The 12,675-nt window shown below is 46.6% G+C and overlaps 1 protein-coding gene across 1 annotated transcript in view; it reads left to right on the forward strand.

Annotated features, from left to right (window-relative positions):
* The first annotated feature begins 3,732 nt into the window (after positions 1-3,732).
* Positions 3,733-12,675, forward strand: part of CALCR (calcitonin receptor) — a 163,966-nt gene continuing 155,023 nt past the window's right edge. The window contains exon 1 of the mRNA XM_045004147.1: positions 3,733-3,926. Within this exon, the coding sequence (XP_044860082.1) occupies positions 3,733-3,926 (194 nt within the window). The remainder of the gene's footprint in view (positions 3,927-12,675) is intronic.

Here is a 12,675-nt window from a genome sequence, read left to right on the forward strand (position 1 = left end):
TCAACTTTTGGTCTATCCCCATGGACCCCACGAGGCAGGCAGACTGTGGCAGGTCAGCACATAACTGTCCGGGGGCTGCCAAGCTTCTTGGCAGGCGATGACTGACCAGTGGAACACCGTGATTCCTCCCACTGTCGAAGGTGACCTGTGGCGCCCTCCTCTATGCCAATCAAGTGAGCGCTTATAACACGTAACTGCCACCTATCGTGTTGTGTCCATGTTGCCAGCAAGGATGGAGTGTCCTGTCCATGTGATGTGGCTGCAATAGCCTAGGCAGCTGATATGGAGGTGCTGCTTTGCCCATGTGTCAGTGTCCTCCTCTTGACTTCACTGGTTTATACCAAAGGAAGGATGGGAGTCAATACTTTTGGAACCAGCTATGCTGCAGGAGTTGCCAGAGCAGAGGAGATCTTCCATCTGCCTGCCTTTCAGGGCTCCACTCCTAGATTGGTTATCAGCCCCAGCTGAAGGACCCAATCTGTTCTCTGTGGATCTCATTGAAAAAAACACTGAGTGTATTTTCTCATCTGCCTTTTGATGGCATTTCCTCCATCAAGGGTTCCACTGCCCTCCTCAGGTGCTCATCAGCCCATAGCTGTTGATGCTTCCTGAGGTTTCTGGGTTAATTAACTGCCACTCAGCGATCTGGAGGATGGCATGGACTGCACTCTCAGCAAGTTTGCAGATGACATAAACTTGGAGGAGTGGTAGATACGCTGGAGGGTAGGGATAGGATACAGAGGGACCTAGACAAATTAGAGGACTGGGCCAAAAGAAACCTGATGAGGTTCAACAAGGACAAGTGCAGAGTCCTGCACTTAGGACGGAAGAATCCCATTCACTGTTACAGACTAGGGACTGAATGGCTAGGAAGCAGTTCTGCAGAAAAGAACCTAGGGGTTACAGTGGACGAGAAGCTGGATATGAGTCAATAGTGTGTCTTTGTTGCCAAGAAGGCTAACGGCATTTTGAGCTGTATAAGTAGGAGCACTGCCAGCAGATCGAGGGATGTGATCATTCCCTTCTATTCGACATTGGTGAGGCCTCATCTGGAGTACTGTGTTCAGTTTTGGGCCCCACACTACAAGAAGGATGTGGAAAAATTGGAAAGAGTCCAGCGGAGGACAACAAAAATGATTAGGGGGCTGGAGCACATGACTTATGAGGAGAGGCTGAGGGAACTGGGATTGCTTAGTCTGCAGAAGAGAAGAATGAGGGGGGATTTGATAGCTGCTTTCAACTACCTGAAAGGGGGTTCTAAAGAGGATAGATCTAGACTGTTCTCAGTGGTACCTGATGACAGAACAAGGAATAATGGTCTCAAGTTGCAGTGGGGGAGGTTTAGGTTGGATATTAGGAAAAACTTTTTCACTCAGAGAGTGGTGAAGCACTAGAATGGGTTACCTAGGGAGGTGATGGAATCTCCTTCCTTAGAGGTTTTTAAGGTCAGGCTTGACAAAGCCCTGGCTGGGATGATTTAGTTGGGACTTGGTCCTGCTTTGAGCAGGGAGTTGGACTAGATGACCTCCTGAGGTCCCTTCCAACCCTGATATTCTATGATTCTATGATACAGGTTGTACCGCTTACGGTCATAGCAGTAGCAGGTTTTCAATTCTGACCTGACCAGATATATGCTGAAAATTATGTTTTTTAAGGTCTGTGACTTGTGGCTGGTCACCAAAAGCTGAGAAACAGATCTTTCAGGACGAAGATGTTAAGCTATTGGTCTATCTACATGTAAATTGAGCATTGTATATTTCACAATGAGAAAAATGCTAGTCAAGTGCAAAGTCTCCAAGGGAGATTCTAGCCAGGAAAACACATGCACTGGGAGTTATCTGTTTTAAGCAAAGACAGTGGATTTTTTTACTATAACTCTAGTGACAGAGGCAAACTCTGGATCTGCCCATTGAGAAGTTAAGAGGCCAGCATGCTTGTCTCATGAAGAGAAGATCATAGACAAGGTTGGCTGTAATATGCTGGAAGGATTTGGGATGAGTTTTTGTTTTATATGACATCCCAATGTCTGGTCAGTTAAGTTTAGGCTCCAGTATGTTTAATCCATGCCTGCTTGGTGTGGTGTTCTATTCCCCTCTAGTAGCACCTAGATCATCTAAAGATTGATGAGTCTGCTACAGCCTTTGCTAAGAGCTATGTGACTTTTGGCTCATGCATTTAGCTCAGAGGTCCCAGGTTCGATTCTGCCCATCAGTGACTGGGGTCTGTTGGCATTACATATATGTTATGGTTTTATTTTATATGTAACCCTTTGTTTCCAATATTTCTGTTTGCCAGCATTTGAATCTCTGTTCTTTGCTAAATAAAATTTTACTTGTTTTTCTCTATAAACAAGTCTAAGTGGTATGCATCAGGTGCAGCTATGTTCTATGGTGTAACTGCTAAGCTGTGGTGTATTGTTCCTTTGGGAACAGAGGATTTGGGAAGTCTGTGCCGGTCCAGTGGATCAGGGGCTTGGCACTTCAAGGAGATGCTCAGAGGGCTGGGGTGTTGGTGTGTGCCAATCATTAACCTGTGGAGAGAAAGGGGGGCCAGCAGAGGCAGTGCTTGAGCTGCCAGAGGCTGGTGGTTTCAGGGAGCTGATCCACAGCAGGCACAGACAAGGCTTCCTCACACTAAGGGCAGGTAGTAGCAAAGTGCCTCACAACCCTAGCTACCCCTGGGAAGCATCCAGCAGAGTCTCCCACCTCACAGGCAGGTACCCTAACTACTGAACTATAGAGTCATTTACTTTCTCTAAGGATTGTGGGAGTTTCTGAAAGTCTGGCTGTGCTTACTAGGTTTCTGTTAGTCTGGGTTTGTTTTGTTACTTGCTGTTCCTTTGTTTCAGGGTGTTGGCCCCCCCCTCCTTTTTATTCCTTGGAAGGGTAGGGAGTTTCTCCATTGGGTCCACTTCAGATAGGTTTAGTGGTTTGACCTACAAGCAAGGTTCAATGTGTGCCTGGTGACTCCTGCACTGTGGAGGATGTGTTGCTAAGTGTAGATAATTGTATTGGTTGTGCTAATGTAAAATGTGCTTCTTGAATGAGTAAATCAATAGTGATTTTCCTGGCTCAAGGGCAGTTGGTGAATCATTTAGTACAGAGGGGACTTTGGGCCAAGGAGTCTTTTGCTCCAGTTTTTCCATTGTTTACTCCTGCTAGTAAAGTAGTTCCCCCCCCCAATTCTCCCCTTCCCTACCACCTTCACCATCCTTCTTTCACAATGAGACCCTAGTTTCTGATCTCTCCCACTATGAGAAGGTAGTTTCTGCTGTCAGGATAATTCTGTGAGGCTGCAAGAACCCAAATGTGAGGCATGTTATGTCATTCCAGCACTAGGTCTGTGGTTTTAAATGACTCTGAACTTCCCTTTAACCAGGTTTTAAATCACCACATAAATGGGGTGGATTATACAGCATTTGCTACCTCTAAAAATATGACATGTTTCTTGTGTGGGGACCCTGGTCATTTGAGGGGGTTCCTGCCCATGTACTGCTGGCTCTGGGGTACTTGGTAAGAATGGGACACTCCAGGATAGTGAGGAGGGGGCTGAGATGTCAACGGACCAGCAGGCAATGGAGCTTGCATCTGCACCCACACCCTATATTCTAGCTCCCCCACTCATGTAGTCTGGAATCTCCTGTTGTGAACCCATCACGTGTGCCTGGACAAGAGTGAGTTCTGGAGATTGAGGAGCACCTCTTTGCACAGTGAGGAGAGACAGGTTCTTGAGATGGGGAGTGAAGAACAAACTGATGAGATGGATTTATGTGGGACTCTTTCTAAAGGGGCTAAGATTTTGGAGCCCTCTGAGCTGCTAGCAGTGGCTGAGGATGGAGCTGTGTGCCCTGAGAAGGAAGTTAGTGTTGCTCTGGATGGTAGCTCCCTGCCTGGAGCTCCCAGTGGTGTGCCGTCTTCCCTGGTACAGTGAGTCCTCAAGTCTCTGCTCCTGCGTGCTGCAATGATGTCACTTGGTCCCAGGCTGGGGCTGCACTGCCTACCACTCTTGGGAAAATAGATATGCTAGGTGCTCCATTGAACCACTCTCCTTCATGAATAATGAGAATGTTACAGTGACAGCTCATTGTTTTTCTGAGCTGGTGGAGTCTGAGGGACATGAAGAGGACAGTGATGATCTCTCTGACTCCTCACTGGCTCTTGATGTCCCAGCCAATCAGCTAGCTACAAAGGGTGGATGTAGTGTGCAGGAGATTAGTGCTTTCCAAAAAAAAAAATCACTAAAGAGAAGCCAGGCATTGAGGTGAAGGCCAGTTTCCCTAATTTACAGTGCTCTGTTTGGATGCCGGGATGGTCACAGAAGGACACAACACTTTGAGTTTCTCAGACAAAAATATGCTGATGTTTTCCTTTTTGCAAGAGATGCACTCAAACCCTGGTAATCAGGGGAACTGACGGGAGGAATGGGAAGCAGTTTTGAGCCATGGCTCCAATGTCACTGCTGGGGTAGTTGTTCTCTTTTTCCAGGTTGCAGGGCCACAAATCCTCTCTGAAGGAGATTGTGCAGGGTTGGCTCCTCCAGGTGGAGACACATATCGACACTGTTGTTTTTAATCTTCTTACTGTATATGTCCCCATGCAGGGGTGAGACAGTGTCTTCTTTCTTCTGACACTTGCCCATGACAATGCTTGGCTGGGATCATGATATTATTGTCCTGGGAGGGGATTTCAGTTGCACTATAGATCAGCGGTGCCAACTTTCTCCGGCGCCAGTGAGTGCCCATGCCCCTCCTTCCCCCCTGGCCCTGCCCCGACTCCACCCCATCCCTGTCCCTATTGGATCCCTTCCCCAAATCCCCACCCTGGCCCTGCCTCTTCCCCCAGCACACGGCGTTCCCCCTCTTCCTTCCTCCCTCCCTGCCCTCCGGCCCCGGAGCACCCATGGAGTCGGCACCTATGCTATAGATTATTTTTTTTAGACAGGAACCATGAAGAGCCACATCCTCAGTCAGCAAGGGAACTGTATTGTATTCTGCAGACCTTTGGGCAAGTAGATGTGCGATAAATGAAGTGGGGGTGGGATAGCTCCCTTTTATGGACCCAGCCAGCCAGTAGCTTTAAAATCCCTCTTGGTAGCTGTCCTCTATTTGCTTTCCCTGTAAAGGGTTAAAAGACTCACTGCGATGCATAGGTAAAAGGAAGTGAGTGGGCACCTGGCCAAAAGAGCCAATGGGAAGGCTAGAACTTTCTAAAATTGAAACAAGACTCCCCTTTTGTCTGTTGTTGTTCTTGGGGAGAGGCAGACAGGGAGCAACTATGTTGTAAGAAACTTGGGGCCAGGAATGAAAATCATCGGTATCATATCTAGAAAGTACTCATTTGAAATCCCAGATAGGTAAATAGATCAAGAAGTGTCTAGGAAGACACAAATAGCTTTATCTCTTTTTTTTTCTTTATGTCTTGTGGACTCTGTGCTAACCCCAAATGCTTTTGTTTTGCTTGTAACCTTTAAGCTGGTCCTCAAGAACGTTTTTCCTGATGCTTAATCCTTGTAAGTGTTTTTTTTTAAATCTAGCAGTAGCCTGAGTTTCCGGATGTATTTTCTTTCTTTTTGTTTTTAATAAAATTTACCTTTTTTAAGAACAGAACTGGATTTTTGTGTCCTAAGAGGTCTGTGCACATGTTGTTTAATTAGCTGGTGGCAACAGCTGATTTCCTTTGTTTTTCTTTCTCAGCTCTTCCCTGGAGGGGGGGGCGGTGAAAGGGCTTGAGGGTACTCCACAGGAAGGAATTCCTAAGTGTGCCTTCCTGGGTTCTCAAAGGGGTTTTGCACTTGGGTGGTGGCAGCATCTATCCATCCAAGGTCAGAGTAAAGCTGTAACCTTGGGAGTTTAATACCAGCCTGGAGTGGCCAGTATTAATTTTTAGAATCCTTGCAGGCCCCCACCTTCTGCACTCGAAGTGCCAGAGTGGGGAATCAGCCTTGACAAGATGTTTGGAGATTCTCTCACCCCAATGCTAAGCAGTATTCTTGGATGAACGCTACTCCCAACCACATCTCAGGCTAGACTGGATCACTTTTATACCATGAAGGCCAGTGCGAATATGTTTGTTTGTGTCTTCCATGTCTCCCACTCATTTGTCTGATCATTATTCTGTCTCTGTCAGTATCTCTCTTTTCCTCTTCCTGCCTGTGATTCTGAGTGGTGGTTTAATACTGAATTATTACAGAACTTGAATTTCACTCAGATATTCACTGTGGTTTGGGAGCCTTGGTGGCAACAAAAGCCCCTGAATTGGTCCCTGAGAAGCGGTGGGATGTCAGGAAGGTCCAGATCCAACTGTCCTGCCAGCACTATTCACAGGCTGCCACATAGTTCGTGCATCAGGCCATGTGCACTCTGGAAGGAGATGTCTTGGACCTCAATGGCAACCTTGATGTGGGGATCCTGGTGCAGATTCACCAGACTCTGAGACGCACCAACTCCTGAGAAGCTTGTTGGAAGAGAAGGGCAAAGATCCGTGGTTCAGACCAGTTTTATCCAGCTGCATGACATTGATGTTCCCATGAGGGTTTTTTCCAGGTTGGAAAAAAAGGCTGCTGACCATTGGCAGATTTCTTGCCTCTGGCTGCTGGATGATTGGAGGAGGCTGGGAGGAGGCTGAGGAGAAGATGCAGGGCCACTTGTAGAGACGGTGCTGGCTCCTTCCTGGACTCTCTTCTCGAGGATGGCTTTTGATTGCTAACAATCTTGTGGCCTCAGTGTTGTGGCTAGGTTTGTCAGATGCCTGGTTTTTGACTGGAATGTCTGGTCAAAAAGGGACCCTGGTGGCTTCGGTCAGCACCACTGACTGGGCTGTTAAAAGTCCAGTTGGCAGCACAGGCAGGCTCCCTACCTGGCTCCACATGACTCCCGGGAAGCTGCCGGCATCTTTCTCTGGTTCCTAGTTGGAGGGATGGCCACGGGGGCTCTGCGTGCTGCTCCCGCCCCCAGCACCAGTTCAGCAGCTCCCATTGGCTGCAGTTCCTGGCCAATGGGAGCTGCTGAGCTGGTGCCGGGGGTGTGGGCAGCGCGCAGAGCCACGTGGTCACACCTCTGCCTAGAGCTGAAGGGAGATGTTACTGCTTCCAGGGAGCTCCCTGAGGTAAGCGCGCCTGGCCCCACCCCAGAGCCTGCACCCCCAACTCCTGCCTCAGCCTGGATCCACCTCACACATCCTGAACCCCTCATTTCTGGCCCCACTCTGCAGCCCGCAGCCCATACCCCAAGCCCTGAGCCCGTACTCCCTCCCACACCGCAACCACCTGCCCCAGCCTGGAGCCCACTCCTGGACCCCAAACCCCTCATCCCTGGCCCCAGCCCTCCATCTCCAGCTGGAGCCCTCACTCCCTCCCTCACGCACCCTAACCCCTTGCCCAGAGCCCTCTCCTGCACTCAAACCTCCCATCTCTGGCTCCACCCCAAAGCCTGCACCCACAGCCAGAGCCCTCACCTCCTCTCGCACCCCAAACCTCTGCTCCAGCCTGGTGAAAATGAGTAAGTGAGCAAGGGTGGGGGACAGTGCGAGGAGGAGGGATGGAATGGACAGGGGGCATGGCCTTGGATAAGGTGCGGGGCAAGGATGTTCAGTTTCTGGCAAATAGAAAACTGGTGTGTCTGGATCCTCCCAGATCAGATGCAAAAGTACATTAACCACTTTCTTTTAACAATTATCACTGGTTGCACCCTGTTTCATTGAACTGGTCAGAAGGGTTTTTTGTTGGCACCTGGTCAGTTACAGAGTTTAGTGTATAATGGCCTTTTTCACACCTGGCAACTTCTGCACAGAGCATGGCCTAACCTGCTGTGGATCTTAGAAGAGCCACTGGATTTCAACCCTGAGGTGTCTTCACAGTGATTTTGTCTGTCCAGCATCAGGCAAGCTGTTTCATTTTTTCCTTCATTGCCCCTGTTTGCGTCTTCTTTTTGTTTTTGGTTTTTTTGTATCAGCTCTTCAGTGGCTTGTGGGTTTCTTCAAGTCCCTGCTTGTTCTGAGAGTGAGCTACTGTGCTCGCATTCTACCAGTTTCCTACCTGGTTAACTTTTTGGCAGGCCAGGCAAAACTGGATGTTTCGAAATCTCACCAGAACAGAGTGGCCAGGGTGCAGGGCTGTAATATGCCTGGGGTTGTTGTGCACACTGATTATGGCCTGGCTGCAGATTGATTACCCCTTCTATAAATTGACTTGTAACCTGGACATTTTTCAGCTGACTTGGTGTGTTACTAACTTCACTCAAAATACTGTTGATGATGATGGTTTAGTGATCCATGTTTAATGTTCACTTAAGATGTTTTGTTTTATTTCATTCATATCTTTCTGTGTATACATTGTAACCGTATAACATTTTAAAATAGTTTTTAATGTAGTTTTATGTGAATAAAGGTGTTTTTCATGCCCCCCCCCTTTCTGGGCCAACCACCTAGGAGGTCTAGTTGCCCTTGCTTCAATCACTCTTTCATTATTTATCCACAATGGAACTGCTTTAACAGGAGACATTAAGGGCACCCCATATCAGAATCCCATAGCTCAGTGGTTAGAACATTCTCTTCTATTTAAGTCCTTTCCTTCCCATAAAGCAGAAGCAAGGGGAATTGAACCTGCGTCTCCTAGATCCCAGGTGAGTGCTGTAACCCGTGGGCTAAAAAGTAGGTGCCAGTGCCACCATCTCTTGCTGTTTTGTGGGGAGTAAGGTAGATGCCTAACTCTTCTCTTAAAATGCAGCTTTGGCACCTAAAGTACCTGACACCAGGTAGCTGGTTCCCATTCGTGGATTGCTAAACTGACATCGGCACCTGCCTGCAGCCTAGATTTAAGTGCCAATCTCAAAGAGAGAGGTGGGGCTTACCACACACCCCTCTTGTAGGCCTCTCTAATCGGCTGGCTTAGGTGGTTCCCCACCTACCATGCTAGCTTTTGTGATCACATCCTGTTTCTCCCCATTCATTGTAAAGGGAGCTGAGGTGTCTGACTCGGCTTTATGGATCACATCCTGTGATTTTTTTCCAGGTGCCTTAAAGTTAGGGGTTGTGACACTCATCATTGCAACACCTAAGTCCCTTCATGGATCCCACCCTTCAGGCCTGATTTTATCAGCTTTAGTCAAATTGAGCAGTGATTCATTTTGCAAGTCCCAATAGTTTCAATGGGTCCACTCACAGAATAACCCTAAATTTCTACATTACTTAATACAATTAATATTCTGCCATTTAGTAAAAATTGTTTGAGATTCATTTGGTTGACAAAATTCGATGGAAAACATTTAGTAGTATTAAATTAGTTTTACTTGGTATATCACTTTCTCTGTTATGGCCAACATCTGAACTTCTTATTGCTATTTATTGTGAAAGCCCTTCTAGATGTCACCAGAATTAAACTGAGTGAGCTAGATGCTCAACTGATGTAACACCTTTGACTTATGTGGAATTATGTTGCTCGGTGCCTGCTGAGAATCTGATCCATGGACTCTGGCATGAAGAAGTCTTTATGCTTTAACCTCCTGCATACTCCCTTCCCCAGCTCTTAAATGCTGGCAAAACAATATTTATGAACAGACCTAAAACTCTTGGATAACTGCACATGTCCATGACTCAGAAATTCCACTGTAGTTCATAGGATGTTAGGATCATAGCTGTGAAACATCTAACTATTATAATCCTCACAGAGGCTCAGTAGGTATAATTAGTGTTAGTTTTTCAGCCATGAGGCCAGGTCCTTTGGTGCTTATTCAGAAAAATTTCCCGTTGACTTCAACAATAATTTTGCCTGACTAAGCACTGCAATGTCAAGCCCTCGAGAGTGCCAGTAGATAAATCAATTACAATTAATTCATCAAAGGAAAAAATATATACTAATTCTGATTCAGTTCATATCAGCCAATCTCATTCAAAATCATTAGTTATCTAATCATGAAGGAAATTAAAATATTGTTCAAATTAATCATGTGTGACTCAGCAGTCCTAAAGCCAATGGGTCAAGTTAAAACTTTCCATTAATGCATATATGCCAAACATAAACATTGTGGTTTTTGTTAGCACAAATCATCTTCTGTGCATTAGCTGCTGTGATGTAAGCCAAACGAGTTTGTGCTTGATAAGAAAAGACTAGGAGAAAATGTTTGTGATAGGAAGAGAATATGGTTATCTGAACAGTATTATTAGAATCATGGAGGATTAGGATTGGAAGAGGCCTCAGGAGGTCATCTAGTCCAAACCCCTGCTCAAAGCAGGACCAACACTAACTAAATTATCCCAGCCAAGGCTTTGTCAAGCCAGGCTTTAAGAACCTCTAAGGATGGAAATTCCCATTCCAGTGCTTCACCACCCTCCTAGTGAAATAGTGTTTCCTAATATCCAACCTAGACCTCCCCCACTGCAACTTGAGACCATTGCTCCTTGTTCTGTCATCTGCCACCACTGAGAACAGCCGAGCTCCATCCTCTTTGGAACCACCCTTCAGGTAGCTGAAGGCTGCTATCATTAGCTGTTAGCATTTATGATTGAAATTCTGCCCTCCAATGTGGGAACTGCATGGGGAAGACAAGCAGTGATTGCTTAGCCATGCATCTCATATCAAAGCCATTTTTCAAGTGCTGGGAAAGTTGCTTCTGTGTGCTGGTGGATGATCTTTGCTTCTTTCTAAAAAGAACCACTGCATAGTTCAGACTCTAGGATATGCATTAACCAGTGATGGGTGTAGGTGTACCTATGACTATCAGGTCTTGGCTGTTTGGCAATATAGTGAATTCGTTGGTATGGTAGCCCATTTCCTACCACCACCCAAATACTCTCTGGAGAACTGGGTATGGAACCTGCCATGCTGCTGTGTGTGTAGAGAAGTTATATCATCTTCTTTCCTTTTTGGTGCACCCACACAAAGGGGGTAATATTTAGTCCTAGCTATTTATTTATATCAGAATTCATGCACATGGAAATGTGTTTCTGCTATGCAGCAGTGCAAACACTTATTTTTCTGCCTTTGACAAATAGTGTGGAGTTCTAACATTTTCATGCCAAAACATTTTCATGCCAAAGCAGAAAAATGGACTAAATAAAAACACCTTAATCTAAAGGTTATGCATGCATCAGTACAAAATGAAGTACTACTGAATTCAAATATTGAATCGTTGCATATCCTTTGTGCATTATGGGCATGTATTTTGCTACATAAACAAATACATTAAGCTACACATTTAACCAGAAATATGGGAATAAAATACCACATGTGCAATGAGGCTGAATAAGCTTTTCTGTTAGAACCTTAACTTTTGCATTTCCTCACTCTTTGTATTTTAAGTGTGCAGCCTTTATACTACAGAGACACAGGTTTTTGCATTTGACATACTAGGACTTTTTATTTAACTGCCTGTGCTCAATACACTTAGCATTTAAGTGCGCTGAATTAGGTTTTGATGTTCACACATCATTGAGGAGAATGGGGTAATTGAATTCCCTCCTTCTGCACTGCCCTTGTAGGCTCAGATACAGTTTCCCATTAGGCTGGGTTAACAGGGTTGCATCACATTGGTTTACAACATGCTAGTTGTATCTTCACAACTAATAAGAGAGATCAATTTTTGTAATGAAAGCCTAGAATTTTCAGAATTAAATCAAAACTGTGGCAGTTGTCACTCTCTACATATTCTTCCTCTACAAATGGAATGACAGCACCTTGCTTGGCATGCAGAGCCTCTGAGTACATACAATTAATGTCCTAGCACAATGAGAAGGAAGATAAATAGATAATACAGCCCTGTCACGTGGAACATGGTCCCAGTAAATGAAGTAGGTCCAGTGTTGCTGTGCCAGAGCAGGTGTTCCATCTGGGCAATCAAAAGGATGGGGCAGCACCTGGGAGCAATAAAGGATCAGGGAAAGAGCCTGTAGGTATGTCTACACTTCAGTTAAATACCTGTGGCTGGCCCATGCCAGCTGACTAAGGCTCACAGGGGTCCAATGGTTTAATTGTGGTGTTGATGTTCAGGCTTGGGCAGGAGCCTGGGCTCTAGGACCCTGCATGGGGGGGGGGATGTTTCTAGTGTCTATACCGCAATTAAACAGCCCCTTAGCCCAAGCCTGTCTCAGCTGGCATGGGTCAGCTGCGGCTGTCTAATTGCAGTTCAGGCATACCCATAGAAACAGAGCAGGCTGGTTCAGTCAGGGACAGGTGAAAATTACCCGTGATGTGGGATGGGAGGAGGTCGTGGAAGGAAGGAGTAGGTGTTTCATAGGGGAAGGCTGAATGTAAGGAGAGCGGCAAGAGGTTTGCTAGTTAGCATCCCCAACCTGGAAGGCCAGAGGACTGGAGAGGGTTCAAGGCAGGAGGAGCTGCAGAGGGAGCTGCCTGCCAGTTCTAACCCAAAAACCTGGAGCCAAGGTCCTGAGAGGGCTGAAGGCAGGGATGCAGCAGAGGAACTTAGCTGCTGGCATCCCAGGGCTGGAGAGCTGGACCTAGAGGAACCACAAGAAGGCCATGGGGAGTAAGGGATGTTCCATTGCCCTCTCCCTAGCAGAGCATCTGAGGGGGGTTCTGACTGGCGAGAGTGGGGTTGCACTGCAATTGGGAGGGTGGAGGTGGCTGTCCTGGTACAAGTACAGGGGAGGACTGACAGACCCTGGATGTGATCAAAGGCGCCAGTGTGATGTGGGGCATCAAGGGATGAGCTTTAGTGACTGCTTG

Source organism: Mauremys mutica, chromosome 2 (genome assembly GCF_020497125.1).
Source record: "Mauremys mutica isolate MM-2020 ecotype Southern chromosome 2, ASM2049712v1, whole genome shotgun sequence".
Classification (NCBI taxonomy): Eukaryota; Metazoa; Chordata; order Testudines; family Geoemydidae; genus Mauremys; species Mauremys mutica.